This window comes from Ochotona princeps, chromosome 6 (assembly GCF_030435755.1).
Source record: "Ochotona princeps isolate mOchPri1 chromosome 6, mOchPri1.hap1, whole genome shotgun sequence".
NCBI classification, from domain to species: domain Eukaryota; kingdom Metazoa; phylum Chordata; class Mammalia; order Lagomorpha; family Ochotonidae; genus Ochotona; species Ochotona princeps.
Window position 1 is genome coordinate 43,750,990 of NC_080837.1, and position 13,012 is coordinate 43,764,001.

At 42.7% G+C, this 13,012-nt stretch overlaps 1 protein-coding gene across 1 annotated transcript in view; it reads left to right on the forward strand.

The window, feature by feature from the left end:
• RYR3 (ryanodine receptor 3) overlaps positions 1 to 13,012 on the forward strand; it is a 602,723-nt gene that overhangs the window by 418,639 nt on the left and 171,072 nt on the right. Inside the window, exons 29-33 of the mRNA XM_058666116.1 lie at positions 4,370 to 4,578; positions 6,036 to 6,211; positions 7,064 to 7,100; positions 8,907 to 9,070; positions 11,928 to 12,093. Coding sequence (XP_058522099.1) covers positions 4,370 to 4,578; positions 6,036 to 6,211; positions 7,064 to 7,100; positions 8,907 to 9,070; positions 11,928 to 12,093 — 752 coding nt within the window. The remainder of the gene's footprint in view (positions 1 to 4,369; positions 4,579 to 6,035; positions 6,212 to 7,063; positions 7,101 to 8,906; positions 9,071 to 11,927; positions 12,094 to 13,012) is intronic.

Below are 13,012 nucleotides of genomic sequence, written 5' to 3' on the forward strand. Positions count from 1 at the left end.
TGAGACACAGAAATAGCCCAGCAATGATCTGGGTAGTCACCTACTCTGCTCTCCTCATGATCTCAGGATTTTGGTTCCTAGATGTGATTATGATTCATGCTTCTCTTCCATTTTAAGTGGTTAGAAATGGGTCTATTTGGATTTTCTAGAGAACTGATTCCTTTCCAGGCTCCTGGATTCTACAGAAAGTGACCTTAGTACTCTTTCCCTTGCTAATCACAAACCAGCCCAAGGCCTGATAATATCCATTTTATCTGAGCCTGGAATCCTTTGAAAAAATTTAAATGTACCTGTTATTCCTTTCCTGTCAAAAGAACTCGATATATCAACTCAAGATAATGTCCTTTGCAGATTTTGTCCTCAAGCTTTAACTGTATCAGCATAGTTGTATCTGTTAGGCTGCCTGTGAAGAGGAAGTATTCCTGCCCACCCGTGTTGTTTCTGCTTCTCCAGTTTTATTTGAGGCTGTAGATCAATGGAATTGTGCATACAGTGCACATACCTGTTTACAACGGGAATGCTCATAGTACTGTCACATGACCTTGCCAAGTGGGTCCTTTTATCCAGGTGGACAACTGAGCACTTTGAAGCTATTATGCTGTGTTGCCCATGGAGTGCTTTGTGGTCATAAGTTTCCAGCTACTGGAGTTAGAGGGGGAAAGGTTGTGACCCTTACAAGCACTTGGAAAGCAAAGGAAAAGCTCATCACAAAGCAGAGAATCAGAAAGAAAAGAGCCAGCCAGCTTGGCCCAGGTCCCCATGGCTGGCCCTGCCCCTGCTCAGGCAACTTTGTTGACATGCTGGCTCTGCAGTTCATCAGGTAATAGGTTCTCTGTTTCTTTGCCTATAAAATGGGCACAAGCTACCCTTTAGAAAGTAATCGCAAAATTGTGACTTCTTATGTCTTTGTTCTTCACTTTTTATCAATCATGTACTGTTGTCAAGTCACCTGAACTGTAAACACCTCAAGTCAAATAGTGTTAGAAATGGAAAGATTGCTAGCCAAAACCTCTTAGGGAATTGATGAAGTGTATCCAGTTAACACATCACCTTCCCCAGCAGAAAGTGTGGCTGCTTTATCTGGGTTCCTGTCTTGTCTTTGTGCTTCGGAAGCCTTCTCTCTCCTGGCTCCTTTCATGGCTTTAGCTTCTGTTCTGCTGCTTTGCAGATGCATCCACCCTCCAGCACTTAACCCCCAGGAGGTCTCCAATAGTGGTTGCCTCCCACTGTTCTTGTCCAGGGAGTTCTTGCTGAACTCCCAGCAGTGGAAAGGGCTCCTGCCCCACAGGGACAGCACTTAACTCTGACAAGAGTGGAGTTCAGCGCCATGGGACATAACTGCTACTTAAATCTGAGCCATTCATCCTCCGTAACATTCACTCTCTCCATTGCACAGAATGGCAGCTGGCTTATGACTCACCGACTGTTGGAGCTCATCCTGTTTTGTCACTCACTGTTCTTGTGACCTTGGTCAAGTCTGTGAACTCCTCAAGCCTTCATTTTTATCCTTAGTGAAGTGTGGCTGCCTCTGTGATGCTTATGAATATTGAGGGGATCAAGTTTGTGAGCCAAAACAAAAGGCGTCATGCATGTATTCTTTCCCCTCTCACTAGTGGTGAACTTTTCACCAGGAAGTTACTGAGAGTCCCAAGGCTGTCTCCTGTGTCAGCTTCCCACTCAGGCTTTGACACCTGCTTCCCATTTGTTCTACCATTCAGACTATAGCAGAAGAAAAAAGAATTTCTTGGCCTCCCAGTCTCTGCACACAAGGCTAGAATGCATCACAACCACGGACCCTAGTTGCTATTCCCAGCTCTTGCCTCTTACCTGGAGAAGCATTCTAAGTACTGGCACATATACCACATGTGAAGTGATAGTTTATTTAAAAGGTGATGAAATCACACCACATACACACACACACACATATTTTTCAGGAATAGTGGGGACCTGGAAGGGAAAAAATGGAGATAGATAAGAAATGTTTGGGTCCTTCTCTTACTCCTCTTGGTCCATGGGAAGGGAGAATAGACCCTTCCCAGTTGCCAGCCTCTTATGTGATACTGTTCCCAGGTCCTCGGTGAGGGAAGTTACATCCTGGGAAAGGGTTATTTGACTGGCAAATAGGTGAATAAGATTACATAAGGTGAGGAGGGGAGGTGTGGCTTCCAGCTGGTAGCCCTAGTCTAGCTACCTGATTTATCCCACATCGAAACTGGTATAGGAGTCATTCTCTGGGCTAAGGTTTCCCCTTAGGAAAAGTAAAATACTGACTTGAGAGTGAGGATGGGTTACAGCAAAAAAAAAAAAAAATTCATCCTTTTATATTCCTTTCCTTGTCCCCATTTCTGTAAGCTCTTTGGGACCAAAATAGCTGCTTCTCTTTTCACTGCATGTTGTTATAACACATAGTGGAGCCTGCTGTCATGATAAGGACCCAAGAAAACAATCCTTATTCTACACCACAGTGAGATTCTAAAGATCCCTTATTTGTTAAAACAACTTCTGTCTATAAAAAGGAGATGCTTTCAGTCATTTCAGTCCTTAGCATTCAAGTGTGAGTTGGGGCTTGTTTGATGGACAAGTCCACCCTCTGTTCTGACAGCCAGGATTGGTCTAGTCTAAGACAAGTGTCCCTGAAAGGAGATTCTTGGTGTACACATCACTATTAATCTCCTAGGATTACTTACTTAGAACTGATATTAAACTCATCTGCATCTCAAGTTCATTGGTTTTGAAACCCTTTTGAAAGCAAGATTATCATGCATTGTAGTCATCCCCCTTAAACACACACAGTTCAATAAAGCAAAATGCCCTAAATTCTAATATACATTGGCTTATCCATCATCCCACATACTTACCTGCTTTGGGAGAAGGTGGTTTTATGGCAAAATATGTTCATTCTTTAGAGTTGGGAGATACTGGCTTTTCACTTTTATCAACATGACTGATTTACAGAGAAACTTAGTGACTTGGGTCCCAGTATAGACCTGCTCTGGGAAGAGTGAGTTTAGGCCTTGGTGTCTATGAAGGAAAGAACTTGCAAGTTGGGTGGAAATGCTCCCCAACATGGCCTGCAAGTTTCCCCCTGACTGAACACACCTGCTCTAGGAATGATGCCAGTGCTCCTTGGGAGCACCACCAGCCCCTGCCTCAGCCAGCGGCCTCCCAGCTTTCCCTCCCTCCACAGCACTCTGTAAGCTCAGCTATCCTCCGGCCGCTGCCTCCCACACCCTCCCAAACCCAACATAATTAGCACTTTCCCTGCTTGGCTGATTTGTTGGTCCACAATTATGATTTATAAATAGACCACAAACAAGAATGCCGGATGATTGGAGCTCCTGAATGGTAATTTTTCCATATGATCAGGATAGAGGGGATGCACACAGGTGATTCCTACAGGAAGGCAGGAGTTTGCTCAGGCTGTTCAAGCTCTTGCATTTCTCAGTAGCTGAAGCTGGAAGAAAATAGGCTAAGAGCAAGGGAGCTTGTGAGTAAGAACTCTAGTGCTACCATTTTAGACTTCTTAGACTCACTCAGAGTCTGAAGCACCACTAGACCTGTCAATCACTGTTAAGAGTACTGAGACCCAGTAATATTAGATAATGTGTACCAATTTTTAAAAATGGTTTAAGTCATATAGCATGATACCATGGGACGTATATAAGCAGATAAAAGATTACTTTAGTGAGGATAAACTAATATATCCATTAATTCCATATTCACCTATTTGGGGAAATTTGTTTTTATGATGCAGTTGCTTGTTCTTTAGGTTGATTGTGCTGTTTTTGATTTTACTGGTATTTCAATTAAGTTTTTACTAAACATAGGTGAAGGATTTACTTTTGCTCTTATTGGTTTTACTTTTTGAGTTTATTTACATCTCATCTGAGTGGGTGATTGTTTTTCCCAAGTCATTTTTATTTTATTTTTAATTGCATCATTGATCAGGATGGGAAAGGTTGAGGTTTAGGGGAAATTAGATGAATGCATTGCTTCCAAATTTGCTGTTTCTTCTTGTTCCTGGGGGAAGGGGAGAGACAAAGGGGGAACCACGTATGACTTTCCATACCCATGGATGAGGATCCACCAACTGATATCAACCCAGAGTCTCAATGTGTACATATTCCAAGGGTTTTACTATTCAAACCACTTTGACAGAACCCAAGTCATTTTGAACCAAAATCTTTTCCCATATACCAAGACAGGGATAGCCTCCTTTTATTGATTTTATGTGCCAGAAAGAAAGACAACAGATGTGTCCTCTTTCCCCATGCAGACTCAAAGCTCTTAATGAAGCCAAGGTTTGGCTTCCATCATCCTGGGATGGTATCTGTGGGCTAAATCAGAGCTATCTCTTCCTGTTCTGCAGGATTTGTGCCTATCTGCTCCCTGGGACTGTCTCAGATTGGCCGCATGAATCTTGGGACAGATGCTAGTACCTTCAAGTTTTACACCATGTGTGGTCTCCAGGAGGGCTTTGAGCCCTTTGCTGTCAACATGAACCGAGATGTTGCAATGTGGTTCAGCAAGCGCCTCCCAACGTTTGTCAATGTGCCAAAGGATCATCCACACATTGAGGTAATGTTACACATTGTTGGAGGTCCTCACGGGGCAGGTAGGTTAAGGCACTAAGCTTTTGTCAACAGGTGTGCTTAAGTCCATGTCCTGGCAGCCACCAGCCATCTTCCTGCTGGCCTCCAAGTCACACGCACCTGACCTGGGGCAGCTCAGTACATCCACTCCCAACCATTGAGCACTGGAGTTCCTCGGACATGCCCATGTTGGTATTGTCATAGTAATAGCCCCCAAGGACATTTAACATCATTTCCCATAAAAGCCAAGTACTTTTACTCAAGATCATAGGTCCTGACATGTTCCGTCATGCTCCTATCTTAATGTCTTGTAGGCCCTCACTTTTTTGGCACTATTCCAAAGATTTCAAATTAAGAAGTGGCAATTGACTATGGCACTACCTTATGGAGGAATTGGCAGGACCTAGAAACAGAAAGGAATCTCACTGAGTCTCATTCCTTGCCTCTGCTTTGCTCGTACCCACCTTGTGTTCTCATGGTGGCTCAGGGGAGGAGAGTGTAGGTGGAAAGGCAGGATAATAGCTGACTTTTAGCTTTCGCTGGGCTAGACTCAGTGAACTGCTTGCACCTGCTGTGCTTCATAAACACTCCTTGCAGTCTGACTTCAAGAAACATCTACTCTTGGCCCAAAAGTCTTAAACTTTGGTATTGTTTCTCTGATTCCTCCCTGACCATTTCTTGAGAAAGGTGCCCTTGGGCTTTTGAAGGGTATGAACCTCTTTGGCAAACATAGAATCTGGAGGCCAACTGTCATGCATAAATACACTCCTAGAACTTGGAGAGTAGTGGAGAAGTTCAAATTAGCAGTTATTATTATGGGTCTCACCTTACTGCTTCTGCCCCACCGATGTATAGCACACACATTTAAAAATGGCAGTTTTGAGGCTTTGTTTTTCTCTTGCAATTTTTGTGACCCAGAAGTAGGCATTTTTACAGGATTGGGGAAGGGGTGGAGGTGGCACTATGTTAGCCTCACCCTGTCACTGTGGTCAAGATGGGGATCCAGGGTTGGGTGAGGGGTGTCTTCCACAGGAGCCTGGCTATCTTTCTGAGCTTTGGGCTCCTTTCTCTCAGGTGTTCTTATGTTTGGTGACAAAGGAAGTCTTGCAAACATTTCCTCCTTCAGTTGCTTGCCCCAACCCAGAGGGTCAGCTTTTGTGGACATTGCATTATATTACCAAGTTACCAGCCCTCCTTCTGATATATATTCTCCAGTTTTGGCCTTGGAGAGAACTCCCTGGATGTGTTTCTTAATCTCTTCCTTCAGAAGCAAATGTTATTTTCTACTGGGCAGAAACCCAGTAATGATAAGAGATAGTTATCACAGGTGACAACATAGTTTTGCATTTTGCAGAATGCCTGGCCACGTATTGCATGTGTAAGGGAAGAATAAGAATCAGTCAGGCTCTCCAGTGTCAAAGTAAGGACTTGTGGTGTTCCCAGGTGGTGAGGATTGATGGCACCATGGACAGCCCCCCATGCCTCAAGGTGACCCACAAGACATTTGGCACACAGAACAGCAATGCCAACATGATCTATTGCCGTTTGAGCATGCCCGTCGAGTGCCATTCCTCCTTCAGCCACAGCCCCTGTCTGGACAGTGAAGCTTTCCAGAAAAGGTGAGGGCAAGACCCCAGGTTTCAGAGGTAATCATTGTTTCTGCTTGATTTTTGCTCTACTTCAGCATAAGGGTGCAGCAAACAGGGTTACCTTTACTTTCAGTCAGGTAAAGAAATGAGGCTGTGTGTATATTCAGTTGCATGCATGCTCACATGGGCCTATTTGGACAATGCATAATTCAGGGACCCATTAAGGCAAACAAACCCACATCTGATGGAAAAGATTCTGTTCTTCTCAATGTCTCTGGGCTGCTAGCCTCCTGGCTGCCTACAGCTCCTGAGTTTTCTTGTTTAATAAAATGAATGTGAGTTCATGAGGGAGTGCCACAACTGCTACTTCCTGCCTCCTTTGCATAGCTCTGGACATTGTCCAATGCTGCAGCTGTGTGACTCCTGAGAAATGTGACTTCCTCCTTCCTGATAAGGAACATATTCCTTGCTGCCTTTCTTTCCTTTGATGTCTATTTTTAACCATTGATATATGTCTGCCATGTGGAGCTGTCTTGTCCAGGTTTTTCCTAGCATTTTGCTATCCATCCAGCTTTTAAGCAAGTAAAGCTACTTGTGGAAGCAAGATAGCCTGTATCTGACGTTATCCCTTCTTACGTAATTGCCATACCCCTCTCCTCATCTGATATCTAACTTACTGTCTAGACTGAGGTAAAAGGATTGGGAGCCACAACCTGCTTGCTGATAGCAGCATACAAATAAACAAGTTGCAATCACTTGTGTGTAGGAAATAGCAGTTTGCTAAACTTGCCTTATTAAAGGTAGATCAATTGCTTGTCAGAATTGTGGGATTCACTCTGCAATTGAAGAAGTAAAGCATGCATTATCTCCCCCTCCCCTCAGGAAACAGATGCAAGAAATACTCTCTCATACAACAACAGTAAGTAAATGTGCTCAATTATGGTTTTAATTATTTGCTTCTGTGTTTTGCCTGGTAATATGCCCCTTACAGCAAAGATCTGCCTAGAGATCCTGTTTAATTGTCAATTACTGTGTCTTTTAATAGCCAACTTGATGTTTCCAGAACATGTCTGTGGCATTTCTCAAATTGGAGAAAGACAAATAGCTATTCAGTGCACAGCAGAAGTTCCACCTGGAGCTCCTAATTGGGCATCATTGTGTACTTGTGGCCCATTTGCCCCCAGGGACTGAACACTGCCTTTCCAACTGAAATGAGCCGCAGTTGGAGGGGTCTGAATTAAATCTTTGTGTTTGCTCTTTTGTGTAAACACCCATGAGTTGCCTCCCCGATGCCTCCCTGCAGTGCCAGGAGTAATGCTGAAAGCAATCAAATGAGACAGAGCAGGAAGGTAGCCAGGAGATGGAAGTTACTTTGGGTTGCTCTTCACATATCTGGACAGTAGTCAAAAGCAACACTAACCTCTTTATTTCTTTAGCACCTGGCAAAGGTATCAATAGAAAAATGTGTGGTGTGTCCGTGCTTATATGAAGGTCCTATCTTGTATTTCTAGGTTAAAAACACCAAGAGTAAGATTCTTACTATATAGCAAATCACATAACTAGTACATATAAGACACTGATACATTGCATCACTTTCCTATTTAATCTCAGTTTCAGTAATATAAGGATTATAAGGATTAATTGGCAACCTATGAGTTGGACAAAATTTTGCACAGAGGGGACAAATAACTTGTCCAAGGCCACATGATTAATAATTGACAATACTAAAATTCAAGACCAGGTTTGTCTCACGCTTTTTTTCTTCCAGCAAAAAAATTTGGCAGGCTACAAGTGACAGTTACATCAGTAAGAAAAATACATTTCCTCTCAAAAATAACTGAAGTAGGGGTAAACATTTGACTTAGCAATCCAAAAACCAGTAATGACACACAGCCTGGGTTTGATTCCTGGTCCTGCATACCTCTAGTTTCTGGTTCATGCAGACTCTAGGAGGTAGCAGGTGGTATTCAAATGTCTGTGTCCCTGCTACCTACATGGGAGATGTGAATTCAGTTTACATCTGGCTTAAGCCTGACCCAATCCCAGCCATTACAAACATTGGGGGAGTGATTCAGTGGATAGGAGCTCTCTTTGTTTCTCTGCTTGTCTCTTGAACACATTTTTATAAGCCAAATTTTAAAATCGTCATCCTCAATGTGATAGCTTTTGTTGGAACATAATAATAAACCTTAGATTGTATGACTCTGGCTGTAAAGTGCTGCACTTCTCAACACTGTCTTTGGGTAGGCCACCATTGGCCAGGACATGGAAAGTTTTCTTATGAAGCCCTTTTCAAGACTTTCACAAAACCTTATACTTACTTGTAGAAGCAGAAAGTATAACCAAAGTGCTCCAACCCATGGCTTTGTTTGTAGGATGAGGCTGGGCCTGGCTCCCCTGAGAAGTCTAGGTCTGTTCTATTGCCCCAATGAAGGTTAGGGTTCTGTGCTGAATGTTCTGAGCAGCAACCACTAAGGCCATCCTGAGCATTTCTAAACCTCATTACCCGAGTCTGTAGACGAACTATGATAAGTTGAGTGCTTGCTTCTGCAGAAATGGGAAAAGTAGAAAGCCAATATGCTCATCAGCCCGCCTTCTAAGTCTAGAGTGCAGTACACCTCTACATCAGTGTATGTGTTTTAGAAAACAGGGGCAAGTAGACTGCTGTGTTTTCCACCTGCCATGCCCCCTTCCCCCACTCACCCCCTCTGTGGTCTCTCCGCAGCAGTGTTACTACTCCATCCGCATCTTCGCTGGACAGGACCCCTCCTGCGTCTGGGTTGGCTGGGTGACTCCGGACTATCATCTGTACAGTGAAAAGTTTGACCTGAATAAAAACTGTACAGTGAATGTCACCCTAGGGGATGAGAGAGGCCGGGTCCATGAAAGGTAAGAGGACTCCTAAGAAGTAGATTTGGCCAGGGGACTCCTCACTGTCTCTCCCTAGCGGCCTGTTCCCTTTCACTGCACCTCCCATTCAAACGAAGGCAACATCTCAACTTCTCTTAGAAAAACTAAAGCAGAGCCTTAAAATTTGCGAGTAAACTTAGGAAGGGTGAACATTGTGACAATGCAAAGAAGTGCTTGTGAAAATAGAGGGTTATTTTGTCATGTATAAACCATGACTCAGGGCTAACACACAGAAAACTGGGATCAGAATTCTCTCTGTTTTATCCATGATTCCAAGGCAAGCTCCAATTTTCTCAACATAATAATGATGCACAGAAAATTTCTAACTGCTTGGGACAAATCAATTCAGAAGGAATAAAAAGATGTAACATGTCACACAGAGCTAGCAGCCTTAGAACTCCTCATCCCAAGAGTTTGTAATGATAGAGAACGTAACGAATAGAAGAGACATAGCAAGTAAGGAATAACAGTTGAATAGAGTTTATAGTCTTCAGAGAAACCTCAGTTTAGGCAACCTTGTATCTTCCCCCACTGCACTGGTACTGCATGTGGAGAGTGGGTTTCTGGCCAGATGTGTCCCACAATGACTAAGGACACCGTACCAGACTTTGAGGTCTCCATATGTGTCGTGGAGGTGTTAGAGTGTCTTCTGAGGTATACGAGTGTCTTTTCCGTGCAGCCCTGGGTACAGGTACAAGTTGCTTCTTGAGCTAGCCGTTTCTCCCTACAAAATCTGTTGCATTTTGCAATTGCTGCTATTTAGAGTGTACTGACTTACCAAAGACTAGTGCCAGAGGGAAGTCACCACTATGTTACAGGGAATCCATATGGGCACGTGCTAAAAGAAGGTACGGGGTCTAAAAGAAAAAAAACTCTGTAGGTTTTAAAGTAAGTTGAAGTCCTTCCTAGGAGTGTGACCTTGGACCAGTTAATTAACCCCACTGAGCCTCAGTTTCCACATCTATAAAATGAGAGTAGTGATGAAAATCTAATCCCAGAGAATGTTGTGAAGGTCAAATGAATGTAAAAATGAATGCCTCAACTCAAGTATTTGATAAATACTAGCTACTATTATTATATCCATGATTGAATGACCATTATGTTGTTATGAGAGAATCAGAATAGATACTGTATGCAGGAACTGATTTAGATAGGAAAGTACACAAAGCAGTTGACCAGTTCAGGTTTTATTCTTCATCCAGAAGGGGAGAAAAAGCAAAAATTCTACTTCACTTGGGTTTATTGCTCCAATTTTTCTGGTTCTACCGCATCAGACAGATCATCTGGTTTATCTTAGTCATTGTGACCACATTTGCCATGAAAGCTGTTAGCACCTACAGTAATATTAAATGTATAGTAGGCATTCAACATCTTAATTCTTTGTCCTACATAGTAAGGAATAAAAATGGGATTGATTTTCTGATGTTTTAAGAAATTTTTAATTCAGGCAATTTAAAATATGCCTGAAGCCTACCACTTCAACATTCCCTCAACTTCCATACATTATTAATTGAATTCTGTATTAGCCATAAATTTATTTAGTACTTTAATCACTGAAAAGCAGTAGTAACATGAAACCTTTATAGAAATCTAACAGTGACTGGTACTCCTTGAAAGAAGCCATTTGCTTTGCACTTTGCCTGGCTGCAGTGATACTAAGGAAACAGTCACCTCAGAGGAGAGGAGACAAGTGTCTGCTTACATGGGACACTTCTATTCACAGGGTAAAATGGTAGACTGAGTCAGAAGGAACCTTGGAGATGCCTAGTCAAACTCCTTCCAAAGGAGAGCTCAGTCCAGGCAGGTGAAATGGTTTCTGTTAGCACCTGGTCCAGGAGCTGTCCACCACATAGTATTGAATGTATTCTCCCTGCCAAGCTGTCATATCATATTGACCTTATGGAATTTAGAACAGCTGCTCTTGTATGAGGTAGAGTCCCTTTCTTATCTGACCTTAGGAAAATCACATCGTTTACTCCCAAAAACTGAGTTCCTCAGATAATTTACCAAGTTAGTCCTAGGAGAACATAGAATACACTGGCTATTTTCCACAGGCCATTGTGAGAGGTTCTAGGAGTCACCCCTGAAAATACACTTCTTCTCCAGTGGTCACCCAGGGTTTGAATTTCTACAACTGAGGAATCAGGCCTTGGAGGGGGAAAGGTTTTACAGGTCTTCTGCTAATTATTGAGGATTTTTCAGTGTTAGTATCTCTAATGGAGTCCTACGTTCTCGGAATGTGTAGACAGTAGTAGTAAGACATCCACATGGCTGATTGTGTGGAAACAGAACTTTCCTGGCATTCAGAATGCTGGGAAAAACAGGGAGGTGGAAGGGGAACTCAGAGACCGTGTTTACATGTCTGGTAAGTCTTCCTGACCCACACTTGCCATCCTAAAGAACATGGGCTGAGTTTTCAAGTGTTTTGCATCCTTTTGTCAAATCTGAGTCACTGAACCCGGAGTTTCATTTCTGCCTCAAATATCAAATCCCTATTTAGGTTTGCCTAAGGTGATTACCCCCACTGTGTTTTGGTTTCCTTTCTCTACAATGGGATTATTGCCATCTACACTATCTGTTTTACAAAGGCAAATTGACATTAATTCCTGACATGGTTATCTGACCAGTGTGCACTTTAAAAGGAGGTAGCCTAACAGATACCCATGTCCCTAAACTGAGTTGTTCATGCCTGGTTGAAAATGAATGAATACATTTAGGAAAAGAAAATGTGGAATGATCAGAAAGTTTAATAGGGAGGTGAGAGGGGTATTTCATTACTGAGTCTTGATTTACAAATGGACTAATCCAGATTCTGTCTCTTTTCTCTGGCTTCCAGTGTCAAACGCAGTAATTGCTACATGGTCTGGGGTGGGGATATTGTGGCCAGTTCCCAAAGATCAAGCCGAAGCAACGTGGACCTGGAGATTGGCTGCCTTGTGGATCTTGCAATGGGCATGTTGTCCTTTTCAGCCAATGGGAAAGAACTTGGCACCTGCTACCAGGTAGGGACGGGTTCTGGAGCTGAGACAATGATGACCTTGACGCATTGCTTATGGTTTTGCTTCTACCTATTCAGCATTCCCACATCAATATGTCCACTTCATGAGCGAAGATGGTCCATGAGCTATTTAGAACAATAGAGAAAGAACAAAGTTGCATTATATTGTGCAGAGGAAAAAGGGTGGAATAGTGGGGGCAATATCATATTTACTGGCTGATCAGACATTCTGGTCACCTTTTTGGAAGATGAAAGGACTTTGTCTTGTTGAATAGGCTTAAATAGTTACTTATTCCACAAATGTCTATATGCCACTATTATGTTGTTACCTGCAGTTGAGAAGATGCAAGGTACAAGAGTGAGCAACGTATGATCTGTAGGTTGTATAAAGCCAGTAAAACCGTTTTGCTTTGCCCTGCCAAGACAACTATTGGTAGTACTCAAAATTTAGTAGTACTGTTCAGCAGGCTAATGTTTAGGTTGCTAAATTTTGTACAGGTTGCAAATGATGTCATAGGTGTCCAGATGGCCCTGGCCAGGAAAAAAAAAAGGTTCTCCATCCCTGTGTGGGGCAGGCATTTTGATGCAGCAGGTGAAGTCATAGCCATTCCTTTGCACTATGCTGGTGTGGCTGTGGTAGCTGTTTGGGCCATGATACTGTCGATGAAGTGCTCGCGTTCTCCTCTCTCTTTCTCTCTCCATTACTCTCTCTTACTCTCTGTTGGCTCTGCCTTTTCAGTATATTAAAATAAAATGCATAAAATTTTAAAAATTAAAATTCAGAAAAATGAATAAAATGTTTCTTTCTTTACGAAACTTCAATACTCAAAACAAAAAGCAGAGTGACTGATTCATTTGCCGGAGTATTTCTTTTGCCACAAGGCTATTCACATTCTATATAAAAATGTATTTGTATAAATAAT